At 37.0% G+C, this 14,422-nt stretch overlaps 1 protein-coding gene across 3 annotated transcripts in view; it reads right to left on the bottom strand.

Annotated features, from left to right (window-relative positions):
• The window catches only part of LOC311436275 (uncharacterized protein), a 55,895-nt gene that overhangs the window by 35,671 nt on the left and 5,802 nt on the right, over positions 1–14,422 (bottom strand). For all 3 annotated transcript variants that reach the window (XM_084518300.1, XM_084518298.1, XM_084518299.1), the window contains exons 7-10: positions 13,260–13,303; positions 12,014–12,091; positions 3,130–3,326; positions 107–171 (exon numbers count right to left, since the gene is read on the bottom strand). In XM_084518300.1, coding sequence (XP_084374426.1) covers positions 107–171; positions 3,130–3,326; positions 12,014–12,091; positions 13,260–13,303 — 384 coding nt within the window. The remainder of the gene's footprint in view (positions 1–106; positions 172–3,129; positions 3,327–12,013; positions 12,092–13,259; positions 13,304–14,422) is intronic.

The following is a 14,422-nucleotide window of genomic DNA, read 5'->3' as shown; positions in this document are numbered from 1 at the left end:
TAAAAGTGGCAACAATTTTGGGCACAAAAATATCAAGTATTTTCTCCTAAGTAAAACAAACAAACAAACAAAAAAACACTCTACACTCCATAGAAAGAGTTAATACCTTATAAAACGTCGAAGGAGGTGATCCTTTTGCTCCATGAACTTTCACTGCCCCACCTTCAAAACCTATAGCAGTTAAAAATCAATACTTAAGCTTCTTCAATATAACTTCAAAGACATTATTTTATGATACGTCTTAATAAAATGCACTTAAAAATAGTAATTGATAGCTGTACTGCCACAGAAGAGATTCTTTTACATAACAGTCCTCAACTTAGAAACACAAGCAAACTGGTGACTAAATTTATGACTTCAGTGAGCCTTTTAACAAAACGCTTGAAATGTTTATTTGTGTACTTAAAAATACTTGACACAGAATATAGCCTTAAAACTACAGTAGAAAATAGTTATTTTCCACTTACCAACCACCTATTGCACACACACAGCACACATTTACTGTATCTTGCTTGGCAAAGAAAGAAAATTAGAAAGATGAGAAACCTGTGACAGCTTCTTTACCGATACCTTAGAAAGCAGTGGGATAATTTAACATTAGCCTTCTTGTTGATAACAGAAACAGAACAGACTGAATGCCTGCTCCAGGGCGACTATCGTGTTCAGTATTAGGTATATTAATGCCAAGAATAAAGTGGAAAAAACACTGCCTTGTCATCAGGTTCAAGCTTGAACTGGAGAAAAATCAATAGGTGCAATCTCTTGAAAATTAGCAGCACATGATCAACACTGAGCCAAACAGAATTACTCTATAGTTCACCTGCAGCTAATCTGTGACCGCAAATATTTACAATTTTAAAGCTTTACACAAGTACTCTGAAGAGATTAAAACAGCAATTCCTCCAGAACATATTTGAGAAGTGAATCAGACTGACATAAATTTTATGTATCACTCATAAATAACATCATCACTCTCTCCACGAGGTTGACATAAGGTTAGCTCGACTCTGTCAATACAGAACAATATCCCTACAGACAGAGGGAAAATCTGGAAGAATTTCATATGCCTGATTAAGGAGTAATACAAACATAAAACCCACACAACAAAATGCATGACATCCACGGACCAAAAGAAAACAGAAGCACCTCTCAGTGCAAACACTGCAACTAACTCAGCAGGACAATAAAATCGGCAATGTAAACAGCAAAAACAGATAGCATGCCCTGTTTTTACTGGTGTACGTGTCAAAGCACTTCAAACTACAAATATTTAAGAAATTTGTCTATTTTCCATCTGTTATATTTCTAGGAGGACTAACTGAAAGTTCATGTGAAAGTTCATTTTAAGTTCAAACATGTCATATCGGGTCATTTGCAAGCTAAAAGTTCACAGGAAGGTTAGGGTTCTCTTCCCACCCACCCCCCTTTAAAAAAAAAGATGAGCGGCTAAGAGGAGCAAGCTGGCCTTATCAGAAAGCCATTCTGTTACGCTGCATGAGCAGAAGGTCCACTGTTCTATTTTACAGGACTTTTAGTAAACATTTTTTTATTTTATTTTATTTTATTTAAAAAAAAAAAAAGTTTTACAGAGGGGATCAGCATACTGCCACAGCTTAAGTTCCATGAGAATGAGGAATATATATTATAATACAGGTGGAGTAAAAAGCAAACGTCAAGTAACTGTAGCTAAACATTTTAACAGCTTGATAAAAGCTCTTTTACCCAACTTAGAAATTTTCAAGTTGCTTTTACTGTTCTGTTTTCATGCTATGCTTTCAAGATCAAACCCAGAACAGACATCATATGTATCTTTAGTTTGTTGGCTGTTCATGTGACTGTTTGAGGTTTCGAGGATCTCTAGTGGATATTGTGTACCTAAGCAAGCTTCTACCACTTAAGATGATGCAATTAAATATGTCTATGAAAACCATCACTATCAAATGATGTTCTGAAAGATACAGCTATCCAGTGTTAAATTCCAAATGACATATGAGATAAAATGTATGAAAAATACACCTTTTTGAGCAAATAAACTGCTGTTGAAGTTCACAAAATAGTGAAGTCATAGTGGAGCTGTCTCAATGTTACTCATAAAACAGTTTAAAAACTTAGTAGGTATTAGTCATTCCTTAAAAGTAAACCAAAAAGAACAGTGATAAAAGATTTTGATGAGTCAACCAGCAAGATCATGGGTTGGAAAGGACCTTAATGATCACCCAGTTCCAACCCCCTACCATGGGCAGGGACACTTTCCACTAGATCAGGTTGTCCAGGGCCCCATCCAGCCTGGCCTTAAACACCTCCAGGGATGGGGCATCCACAGATTCTCTGAGAAACCTGTTCCAGTGCCTTACCACCCTCTGAGTGAAGAATTTCCTCATAACCTCTAATCTAAATCTCCCTTCTTTTAGTGTAAAGCAATTCCTATCATTGTCTGCCTCATCATTGTCCACCAGAACCCCCAAGTCCTTCTCTGCAGGACTGCTCTCAATGAGACCTTCTCCCAGTCTGTTCTCATGTCTGGGACTGCCCTGACCCAGGTGCAGCATCTTGTACTAGGACCTGAACCTCATCAGGTTCACGTGGGCTGACTGCTCAAGCTTTTCCAGGTCCCTTCAGATGGCATCACTTCCTTCCGTTGTATTGACTGCACCACTCAGCTTGGGGTCATCTGCAAACCTGCTGAGAGCGTACTCGATCACAGCATCTACGTCATTGATAAAGATTTTTAACAGTACCAGCACCAAGACAGACCCCTGAGGGACACCACTTGTCCCCAACCTCCACCTTGATATACAGTCATCAACCACAACTCTGGGTGCAGTCTTCAAGCCAATTCCTTAACCACTAAATGGCCCACCCTTCATACGCATCTCTCTACAACTTGGCAATCAGGATGTCATGTAGGACCATGTCAAAGGCATTACAGAAGTCCAGGCAAATTATAGTTAAAATTCTTAAAACAATTTCTAATAAAATTTCTTGGAAAAAAATATCAGTTTATTACAGCATCATGCTTTGAGAACTCAACAAGGAATATGCAGAAAAAAACATGGAAATTGAAGTAACAGCTTTAGATTGATAGCCTATTTCATTGACACAGATTTCTTAGCATGTAAGCAGACTAACCTGGAATTTCAGTGATGGAAACTTCAGAAAAGTCACATGTGACATCTGGTAAAAGATAGCGCTGAGGATTGCCCACTTCATACACCAACTGTTCAGCCACAGTGCCAAATGAGATTAGCCCCCCTGTATCCGGTGGTTTGGAAATAATAAAGTCTCCTTCAGAGGAGCACTCTACAATGGGAAAGCCTATGTTATGCCTGCAACATTAAAAACATTGAAAACAAACCGTAAATATGAAGGGAAGGTAGAAATAAAAGAGGTAACAATTTTATGTTAATGAATAATTAAATAAAATTGATCAAGAGTTAGAACATAGCTGGTTCCTTCCTTAGAAACATGCACAAGAAAATACACTGAATAAGGTAACCAAAATAATGAGAGGATGCATTTTATTGCCTGGAGAAGGAGTGCACAACATCAGATACCAACAGCAAACAGACAGGAGCAGAAAAGGACACTAATGGAATTAATAAAAATAGAGCAGAGTCTGAAAGAATTAGAGAACTATGATTAAGAAGGTAAATCCTGATGAAAAACATAATTGCTAATTCTAGCCTAGTTTGCTATAGCAGTACATACAGCTTTGAAAGCGAAGACATGCAAACGCATCCTGCAGTTTGGATTTGTATAAAGGACATCAAAGTGGGAAGAACAAACTGTGCTGGAGGTCTAAGATAAGAAGTAGGAAACAAATCATGTATGTTAAGACAATTTCCTATTTATGATAAGTTATACGTACAAGAGTTATAATCAGAAAACAGAAGAACACATGAAAGTAAGAGCAGGAATTAAAAGGCAATTATGAAGCATAACAAAGACAACAGCAGTAAGACAGAAAATTACAGAACTGTTTGTAAATTAAAACACTCCTCCTAATCATATTCTCTCTATGATCAAATAACTCAGAGTAAGATGTTCGTGCTGGTTGTTACAGTAGTAGGGTAGGATTTTCAGGGTTTTGTGGAAGCTATCTAGGTATCTGCTTTCCAAGTTAAAAGGTTTTTATCCACAGATAATTTCTTTAAGCAGAAGTAACAAGTGAAAATCAAGAAGCACCAGAAAATTAAAGCAGAGTACGATCTCCTAAAAAGGCTACCTGGCTCACTCCTCTCTCAGATGCTGGAAATTTGTGGAAATGAAGCAAATGAGTGAGAAAAAAAACATAGATGGGAGATAGATCCAGCCCCTTGTACAAGCAGAACTGTTCTGAAAAGGGGCTAATAAAAAGGTACTCAACATCACCATTCCCAAAGTCAATGATCTTCAGGTCATTCGTACACACTTAAAATCAGTTCATCCCTGAAATTAATTACTCCTGGGTGCTAAAGGGAACCATGTGCTGAACATACAACCAAATTGGTTATTAACAAAGGTTAGATGAACATAGTTTGCATAACATACATGCACAAAGTTTTAAAAGGAAGTAAGCAAAGAAACCAGTGAACTCTTAAACGACATTAGCAAAAGTTCATGGGAGTTTGAACAGATTCCTTATCATTGGGAAGCTTAAAACTTAATCCTTTATTTAAATAATGGAGTTAAGAGAGAAGCTCTGTTACCACAGATCAGCAACTTTAATGCCACTAGTATACAAAACTTTGAAATTATGGTAGCTGGAGGACACCTAGAAAAGCCCACCATGAATCAGTAAGGATTGTATTTCATTAGTCTGGTCCTTGAAACTATTTAAACAAAACAGAGGGGATAAAAAAAAGACAACACAACCAACCAAATCCTGTGAATAGAAAGAACTGAATGCATAAATTGTTTATTCTGAACAATTAGTGTTGGGGTTTTTTGCTTGTTCCTTTGGAGGGAAAGAAAAGGGATGAACGTTGACAGCAAGAAGTATGTAACACTTGTCATTTAAAAGCGACACAAGAAAAAACTATAACCAAAAAGCCATCTCAATTACCCTACAATAACTTTCAAGACTGATAATAACCTAACATTTTTAACGATCCCAATTTTACAGGTAGTGAGAAATTCGGGAAGCAAAGTGACTTTCCTATTGCTACACAGCAAGATCAGCAACTGAACAAGACTACAATTAAGGAGTTTTAAAATGCTTAGTGCTACGCTTGCATGCTTTTATCCTACTTCCTATTTGTCTTTTTTAAACCAATAGCATCAGCTGCCTTGCCAGTAAGCTGAATGCAGCTTATTTGTATCACTTACCCAGAAGTGTAACCTATCTGGATGGAAGTGATTTTCCACTGCAGTCAGTCCTACTGCACTGAAGACAGATGTCCTTGTTACAACCCACTTTAAGTCATCAGCATGGACAACTCTTGGGACACGTTCCTGTACCTTCTCCCCAGTGAACTTTGTTTTGAAGGAAAACGAGGTAAACTGCAGACACTTGATTTTCTAACATTGGTTCTAAACTACTGACTAAATTTCAGATTTACCCTTTACTCTCTAAAGACCTGACCCATTAGCAAACAAAACACAACTGGGAAAAACATGTGCATACTGTATTACTTCATAACAGATGCCAGTAACAATTTACATTAAAGTGTACCTTCTTAAAATAAAAAAAATATTTTGTATATTGCCATAAGACATTACTTAAAAATTAGTTTTTAGCTTGGAAACAAACTAGGCTATGTCAAGTGACAGCTATCTAAACTAATCTAAAAGGGAGTTTGAGCTCCCTAGCTGCAAATTTCTGCACGGGGTATTCTAGCACATGCTGCACGTACTACCACCACACCATCACCTTTATCACTATTTCCACTAAAAGAAGCAATTCTGACCGATTTACCACTACGCTGAATAATTATGGACCATGTAACACTTGCTCTGTAGCATGCAAACATAAACCTATACAACCCACAGCCAAATTGTCATCACATCCAAAGTGGCAGTGGCCAAAGAGCACCCTTCGATGACAAAAGGATTGCATCAGTTTAGTGATAGCACCATAAAACCATTTCAGTTAGAAGGGACCTTATAGATCATTTAGTTCTTACTCCCCACCACTGGGAGGGACACCTCCCACTAGACCAGGTTGCCCAAAGCCCCATCCAACCCCGCCTTGAACACCTCCAGGGATGGGGCATCCACAGCTTTATTGGGCAACCTGTTCCAGTGCCTCACCACCCTCAGAGTAAAGAATTTCTTCCAAATACCTAACCAAATCTGCCCTCTTTATTTTAAAATCATTACCCCTTATCCTACCACTATGCTCCCTGACAAAGAGTCCCTCCCCAGCTTTCTCGACTGCGTCCTTTATATGTACTGGAAGGGATAAAGTCCCAGAGTAGGATGGGGCAATATCAAGGAATATAATTCTGACAGGAAACTCCAAATATTAATTCTAATTAAGTTGTATGATCATGTAAGTAACAGAATACAGTAACAGAGATAAATATGAAAGTACTACTCTTAAGATATTTTGAGCAGGTCTTTTAAATGGTTAAAACACAGAAGTAGTAAAATAACATCAGTTTGTAAAAGGAGATGACAGCATTTTTATTTTTTTTTTTTTATCTAAAATATGTGTTTTGAGTTGTGGATTTGGTATACAGTTAAGTTATATGCACTAGTAAACCACAGAACTGAATAAATCCAAGCTAACATTAATCCTCAGAAACCCCTTCCAAACTGGTGTTAGGTGAGGGGTTAACAGTTAAGGTAGGTCCTCGCTGACTACAGGAGTAACACAGTCCAAAAACTGTTTTTGCTGTAGAAGCCACCTTCTCATCTACCTACATCTCCAGCTGCTGTCCAACCTGAATAGGAATCAGGGCTCTGAAGCTAAGTCTCCTGTCAGTTTTCTGCCCTGCCATCAATGTACATGTATTCTTGGGTCGTTTTTCCCCTCCCATGAAAAATACAGCTTTTTTTAATTTCTGGCTCTCAGAAATGTTACACCTTATGGGCATGTCACAGGTGATTAACAGGAACCATCTACACAGATCTCTTCTCAGTCTACTCGTGGACAATACACTGTTCAATCTCTGGACAGCTGTGAAGACAGCCTTCCCTCTTGTTTTGCTCAGTATCTTACACAGCTTGCATTAAAAATTAAAAAGACTAGTACTAGGTCCTGGGTGGCTCAGGGGGAATAGGATTGTCTGAGATAAGATGGGTATTTCTTTCATCGTAGTTTTTTTTATAAGGTACCAAACCCCTGAAGTATGTCACTACTGGTAGACTGGACAGATTACTGGAACAAAGGATGGGACAGTGTACTGTATAACTTCTACTTGCAGAGGAAGATACCGCAAGAAAGAAAACAAAGAACCCACAATTACGCACGTGACACGTAAGTAGACTAGGGGCCAAACAAGCTGTGATATGAACTTTTAGCTTTACAGTTAATGTAGTTTCCTGGGATGCGATTTGACCAACACCATGCTGAGGAAAGCTCTAAGCCACATGTCTCAACTCCCCCGGCACCTATTTGAGCATAATGTTACTGGGCAAAAAGTAGGAAATGCTATCATTTCCAGCAATGTTTTTATAACCCATTCAAAACTGTTAACATGTGTCAGGCAAGGTCAGCATGTACTTAGGGATGGGTAAGACATGCATCTCTACCTGTTGGTACCAACACATTCTGCAAGCTCTGCTGCAATTCCAGTTTCAGGTGATGTGATCAATACACTTTGCTATCTCCTCTACCTAGGGTATTCCACAATATACGTACTACGTGAACTCCAAATGCCTAGAGAATTTCAGGCCAGACAGATTGCCTGGCATTTTCAACTGCCTGGAATAGATAGATGGTACTACAGAGAAAAACGCGTTCCACATTGCCTAACTGGGGACTTGGAACAGAATCCAGCATGCAAGTCCCAATCAGCAATCTGGATCCAGCCCTTAAGAGACTACAACTACTGACTTACCCTTTTGGTCATCCCAGGCCAGAGGATTATGCAGTCTCAACCATTGTACACTCTTGGCTTAGGGCAAAATGTCAGTGTTTACCATCTCCTCAAAATGATTACTCTACTGATCAGCATTAGTTTATTCTCTCCTGCATTTCAAAACAAAACAAAACAACGTACTAGTCACCCACTGGCACTAAATAATAGTAAGAGACAGCAATGTCTGGGGTTAATGAAAATGAAATACAGAGCTGTGCATTATCAACATACTTCTGGCATCACAGTTCATTTTGACTCTCTGCATGAATCCCCTACTTGGGGCCGTGCACTGGATATTAAATAGGAGCGGTGATGTGTTAATCACTTCTTTTCTCCATCTAATGTATATTACTGCACAAAAAAAAAAAACAGAAAAGGATTAAGTGCTTTTTTGGATAACATTTACCTAAAATCAGTAACTTAACAGTTGATAGAAGGCTAATGAGCACTCTTAATTGTTTTTAAGAATTGTCTGCTAATTAGAGAATTCACACAGGGAATCCACTCAAGCAGCCTCTCTCTCACTGGAAAACTGAATAGCATCTATCGCCTCTAGCTCTGTTTTCATTAAAACTGGAATAAAATTTTTAGTTTCACAATTCCTGCCTCTAAGTCAAAAAAATAAAGAGCCCAGCACAACTAGAGAAATTCTGCCTTGGACAGCAAAAAAAAAAAAAAAAATCAAGCCTAGTTTCTATTAACTAAAGTAACTTGGAGAGTCATGAGTCAGAATAGGCATTTGGCTTGTTTTACACTAAAAATCTCCTTTACCAAGACAACAAAGTAGGATTAACTTAAGTTTTAATAGCTAATCATTCCATTGCCACAATATAGCCACATGTACATTCTTTAACTTAATTAAAGCATCCTTTTGCAGTGGGATTAAGTTTCCAGAAACAGTCTGCACCAAACGCTTAAAAACCTTTAAAAAGCCTACAGTGGGTGAATGAAGAAGGTTCAACCCAGTACCTCAGTCCTCAGATTTATGATAATGTATACACGGAACATAAGCTCTGACACGCATGGCTTTACTGAAGTCTAAATTAAAGTGTTCTTGTTTACATAGTTATTTCTTTTTACTTATACATAAACAATAGACAAGTTTTATAGGCCTAAAACTTGATAATTTCTCCCTTTTTTATTTAAAAATTAGAAAAACTCCTAATCAGTCTTTCTTAGCAGTACACTTAGATCCTTTTCAGCAGCCAAAGAACAGCAACATGGACTACTGGTCTTCGTAACACAAAAACAAAGACAATCAAAAAATGACCTGAGTCTCATCATAATCCAACCTACCTTCTGCAATAAAATACGAGGAAACAAGACCGAGATGCCCTCTAGTGTTCAGTCACCAAAGAACAGTATAAATACTGTGGAGGGTATTCTCAAATTCTAGTTAGTGTAAAGGTCCAGTAAATGTTTGCTGAGCTGAGTGATAAGTGTTCTTGGCTGCATAAATGCATTCATGGTGGTAAGAAATTTGTATGTGAAAGGCACATTAATGACAACAGAGGTTTGACCTGGCTTTCTCCTCCCTCATTTAATGACTTCATTGGGTTAGTATGGACCTAATCAAACATATTTTATGATTTACTGAAATTCAAATTATATAGCTTTTACTTTTAGAAGACCTACATCTTTAAGTCTCTTGAAACTAAGCAGAAGTTATTAATATAACATAGTAAAGTAACTTCTGCAAACTTTCAGATCTCTGTTGACCTAGTGGCTATGTAAATAATGCTGGAGATAGCAGGTACTACGGGTTTTGATCATTATTGAAACTATGAATTATCATATGATCACATGGATTTGCACACACTGAGAACTCATTCAGATTGTCCAAATAAACAGAAATATCCATACAATCAAGTTTCTTTAACAGAGTCAGACTACTACTAACTACACTATCAAATGGAAAATCCAATTATCTGCAAGCCAGCTTTCATAATATTTCCTCTTCATGTATTTGGACCCAATTATAGCCAACAACTACTGGAAAAGCTGTGTAACAAGTCTTCCTTCTCTCCTCCCAAAATAGACATGCTAGAAGTCCATTTTAGTCTATCTTTTACTCTGCCTCTCCAAATATATAATTTTAGAGCTTACAGGTTATTTTTAACTAGTTTCTGTTTTATCATAAAGAACATGTTACATCTCTGCTGGTATTTTAAGAATTTCATCGATTAAATTCCTAAGACCTTTTGAAGCTGCAGACCAAAACAGTCACTAGTTTTAAGGTGCTGTAATTAATGCTTCAGTAGACTTAAACCAAAGGCAAAGAAATTGTTATACTACCACAGACACAATTATGCATGATTTACAAGTATGCATAGATGGGGATAAGGTGACAGTGCAGCATTAGGTGCTACCCTCGTATATTTGCTAGCAGCAATTCAAGTTAGCACTAGTCAGTTCTACATCTCTAAGCTACATGATTACTATTTAGATGCAGCTTTCTTTTTTTTTTTTTGGCATATGTGTGTACATATATATACACATATATATGGGGGGGTGTACACTAGCTATCCATATACAGCATATGCATATTTGCCTGTAAAATTAACTACTCCCACTCTAGTTGCTTATAGCTTAATACACTCAAACATCCTCTTTTTTTAACCAGTGACATTTTTCATGGAAAAAAAATCTTAAAAACACAGAGCTACCAAGTATTTTAATATGAGAAAAGTTATTTTTCTTTCATTCTTTTATACAGCAAGTTGGAGTCACAGTTGCAGGAGACTAAGAAGTTTAATGATACTGCATAATAAAACCATTAATGGATATATCAGAATAAGAATAAAGTTAGCACTTACTTTCCAAACTGAACACAACACCTCATCATTACAGACCCTCTCATTTGATTTCCTGTTGAACTCCCTAGTGAAGAGTGAGTGCAATTTGTTCAGGGGCAGTGGCCTGAGAAGTGCCTGAACCCGTTTCCTTCCACAGGCATGTGCCTTCCCTGCATTTCAGTGGCACTGAGGAACTAAGAATGCCTCTTCCAGTATCACAATCTGAATCAGAAACTGACAATAGAAGGAGGAGAAAAAGCTTGGCAGCCCTAGGGAACTGACCCAATAGAGTGGTGGCTACTTCATGCACCTAGACTACACGTTGCCTCCTTCTTACGGAGAACTTGGGAGCAGGAACAGGGACAAATGAAAGACACCCTTCACTCCTCCATCTCTCCTACCGTTCTTCAGCTTTTTTCTGGATCAAATCAAGCAAGTATTGCCTTTCTCTGACAAAGCACAGGTCAAGATTTTTCCCTCTTATCCCACGGAAAATGAGAATAAATTGGTACCAGACTCGGTCATGATGTGCCGAACAGGCTCAGTGACTACTATTAAACTACTGTTAAAAAACAATCTGGTCCAAAGCAGACTACGTTAGTCCTTTCTCATGGCAATTCTCAGCAGGCAGAAAGACCCACCTACATGAAGGTCTAATTCAGTATGTCTGAATGAGACATATGCAACACTTTTTGAAATGACAGTAATGTATATGCAGACACTGACAGCTCAACACGTTTATGAAGACAGGGTCATACAGAAAGAGAGGATTATATAATACAATTATCCCTGCCAAAGCAAGCTGTGTAAAGTTTTTAACTCAGCAGTAGTCAACTCTGATCTGAGAAAACATGACCTAAAATATCTGTATTGTCTTATACGCAATCGTATGTTAGAACAGTAACAAGTCTTTCAAAAGAAAAAAAAACAAAAGCAGAAGATAAAGAAGGAAACAGAAAAAAAATACATAAAAGAAATATCGAAGGGATAAAAATTGTTTCAAATCATCAGCTGCTTAAGTAACACAGGAAGTCCCCAGCTGACCAGAAAGGAAAACTGAAATAGGGAGAATAAAACTTGAAGAACAACAATGGGTACATATTGCCTCCCCATAAAGAACAAAGTAGAAACCCATTTTACAAATGCAAAAACAGTAGGAAACCTTATACTTGATCTATTACAAACATACATGCTGATGTCACAGATACCCACCAGTCTGGTACCGTGTGCCAGTCAGTGAATATTCCGCCAGTACATTGAGCACCACATTCAATAAGATGACCTGCAAGGCTGGAAAAACAGCAGGCATTCAAACAACCAAATATTCTGTAAAACCAAGTATAACAAACCCAGCCTAAAAACAGTAAAAGTAATAGTACAATGGAAATAAAGCTAAATAAAAGAACTTTCTAATTTATAAACAGATGTCTATGGAGTAAAAAAAAAAAAAAAAAAAAACCCTTTGAATTAAATGTAAGTAGGGATTCTGAAATGAGTAAGAATTTGAAGGAGTGGACTTTTACATGAAAAAACTACGAGTTTGGTACATAACATCAAAAATCAAGTTTCATTAGTCATTTCAAGAAGTTTTGATCTAAATTCAACACAGTACCGTCTGCATTGTATCTAACTAAATATGCAAAGCCCGTTTTCAATCAAGAGTTGTGTCTTCCTTCCAATGCGAAGGACATCATTGAACAGAAGGTATTATGATTTTCAAGTCTTTTATTGAAATATTCCATAAATGTGCAATAGAATTATGGGCAAAATCCCGATCCCTCTAAATTGGTTACACATTTCTAGTGCAGCTCAGTGGAGCCCAAGTTTCTTTCCACATTTTTTCCCCTCAAGCATTACAAGGTCCAAAAACACTACTACTAAGTGTACTTGGCTTACTTAAGTAGTCACTCATTTTTATGGACTTCAGTGCAGTAATATGATGCAGAAAATTAAATTAGGTGCCAAAATTTAACCTAGTGCTTTCAGTAACAACTTTTCAACCTTTTGATTTTCAACTAGGGCTTGCAAATGGGGCTATTCATACTCAGCTTCTGCAAAACCAGACAAGAATGCTGACATATGACCCAATCTCCTTCTGTACATCTTTGAAGACAGGAGTTGCTCAACTATCCACGTTGATGGCCAAACAAAAAAAGCTGGGTATCACTGGTCTGTACCTTAAGATTTCACTTCTTGACACAAAATGGACAGAAAAAGAAAGTGTTAAATAATTCACTGTCTCCTCTCGTTTTAGGTTGATTCCAAAATGAACTTTCTTTCAGTTCCAAAGAAGAGAATATTAAGTGAGCATCAAAAACAGCACCCAAAAGCTCTAGTGAAATAACTTCCAAATAAATTAGTTCAGTAACAATATGCAAATCCCTAAATTATTAAAAAGTTATCATCCTGTCATTATACGAGATGAAATATTTATTTACCCATTTCTTCTATTATTTACCTTCCTGCTGCTAGCAAATCAAATTCATCCCTATTCCAGCCAAACTAGAAGAAAAAATACAAATATATTACTTATATAAAAGTCTTACACAGAACAGAAGACTGCTTTGAGTAACAATACATTGGTCATACTTAACTGCAGAAATCTAAAGAACAATCTAATTAATCACCAAAAGCTGTAGGTGGATTTGAGCTGCTAAACGGTGTATAAGTAAAATAGTTCTGACATGTTTCAACTTTCCTTCTTTTTAAATACACGCAAACAAACATAAATTCTCACAGTCACACCCCCTTCAAAAAAGTTTCAAAGTGTAATATACGTCTGACTCAAAACTTCCATATGCTGGAGGTTTAAAAGTCGTGCTATTATTTAATCATGTAAACAAAGCACTGTGATTTTCCAACTTTTGGGGATTATCAGTTCCTGGACTATTACCAGTCATCCTTGTGTTGTTTTCTGTTTAACTACAGGTTATTTTTACCAAGTTCAACATATAGCAATAAATAAATAAATAATGCCTGTAAGAGAAACCTGCCTTAAACTTTTAAATAGATTTGACGAGGAATCTCTGGTGTAAAGAACACATGCTAAATAACATAACAGCATTTAATTCATTTAGTTTAATTACACACCAGAATATTTTATAGACATGAAGTCAGAAGAGTGTTAAGTTTTAGAAAGCACATTTTTAACTAGACAGTAATGCATACTCTCACGTATTTTTGAAATATGCACCAAAAATAGCTTTCATGTTCCACAGTGTGTGGTCATTCACAAAATGTACAACCTATTCAAACCACATATCCTGCTTATATTATTTGTTGAAACTCCTGGAATTTGAAACATGTTGCACTGAAACTCAACTTCTTAAAATAAAATTGCTTGCCCATTGAAAAAGACAAGCACATTAGACCACCCAACCACCAACACAGCACAAAGCAAGATCTACTACCGCCACCTTGTGGCAATGAAAAGACAGTACTTGTTTCTTAACCTTGCACCAAATTTTAAAGTTGGGAAGGAAAAAAAAAGTGAAATAGTGATGAAACATGGCAAAATTCCCTTAACCTCATTGACTGAAATTATTTCCATTTTCATTATATTTAAATGACACTTAAGGTCATAAATATCGCTGCTACAAATTTAATAGAAGTGAAAGGTGG

This window comes from Aythya ferina (genome assembly GCF_964211825.1).
Source record: "Aythya ferina genome assembly, chromosome: 4".
NCBI classification, from domain to species: domain Eukaryota; kingdom Metazoa; phylum Chordata; class Aves; order Anseriformes; family Anatidae; genus Aythya; species Aythya ferina.
Note: the sequence above shows the minus strand (reverse complement) of the source record. Positions and strands in the feature narration are given on the sequence as shown.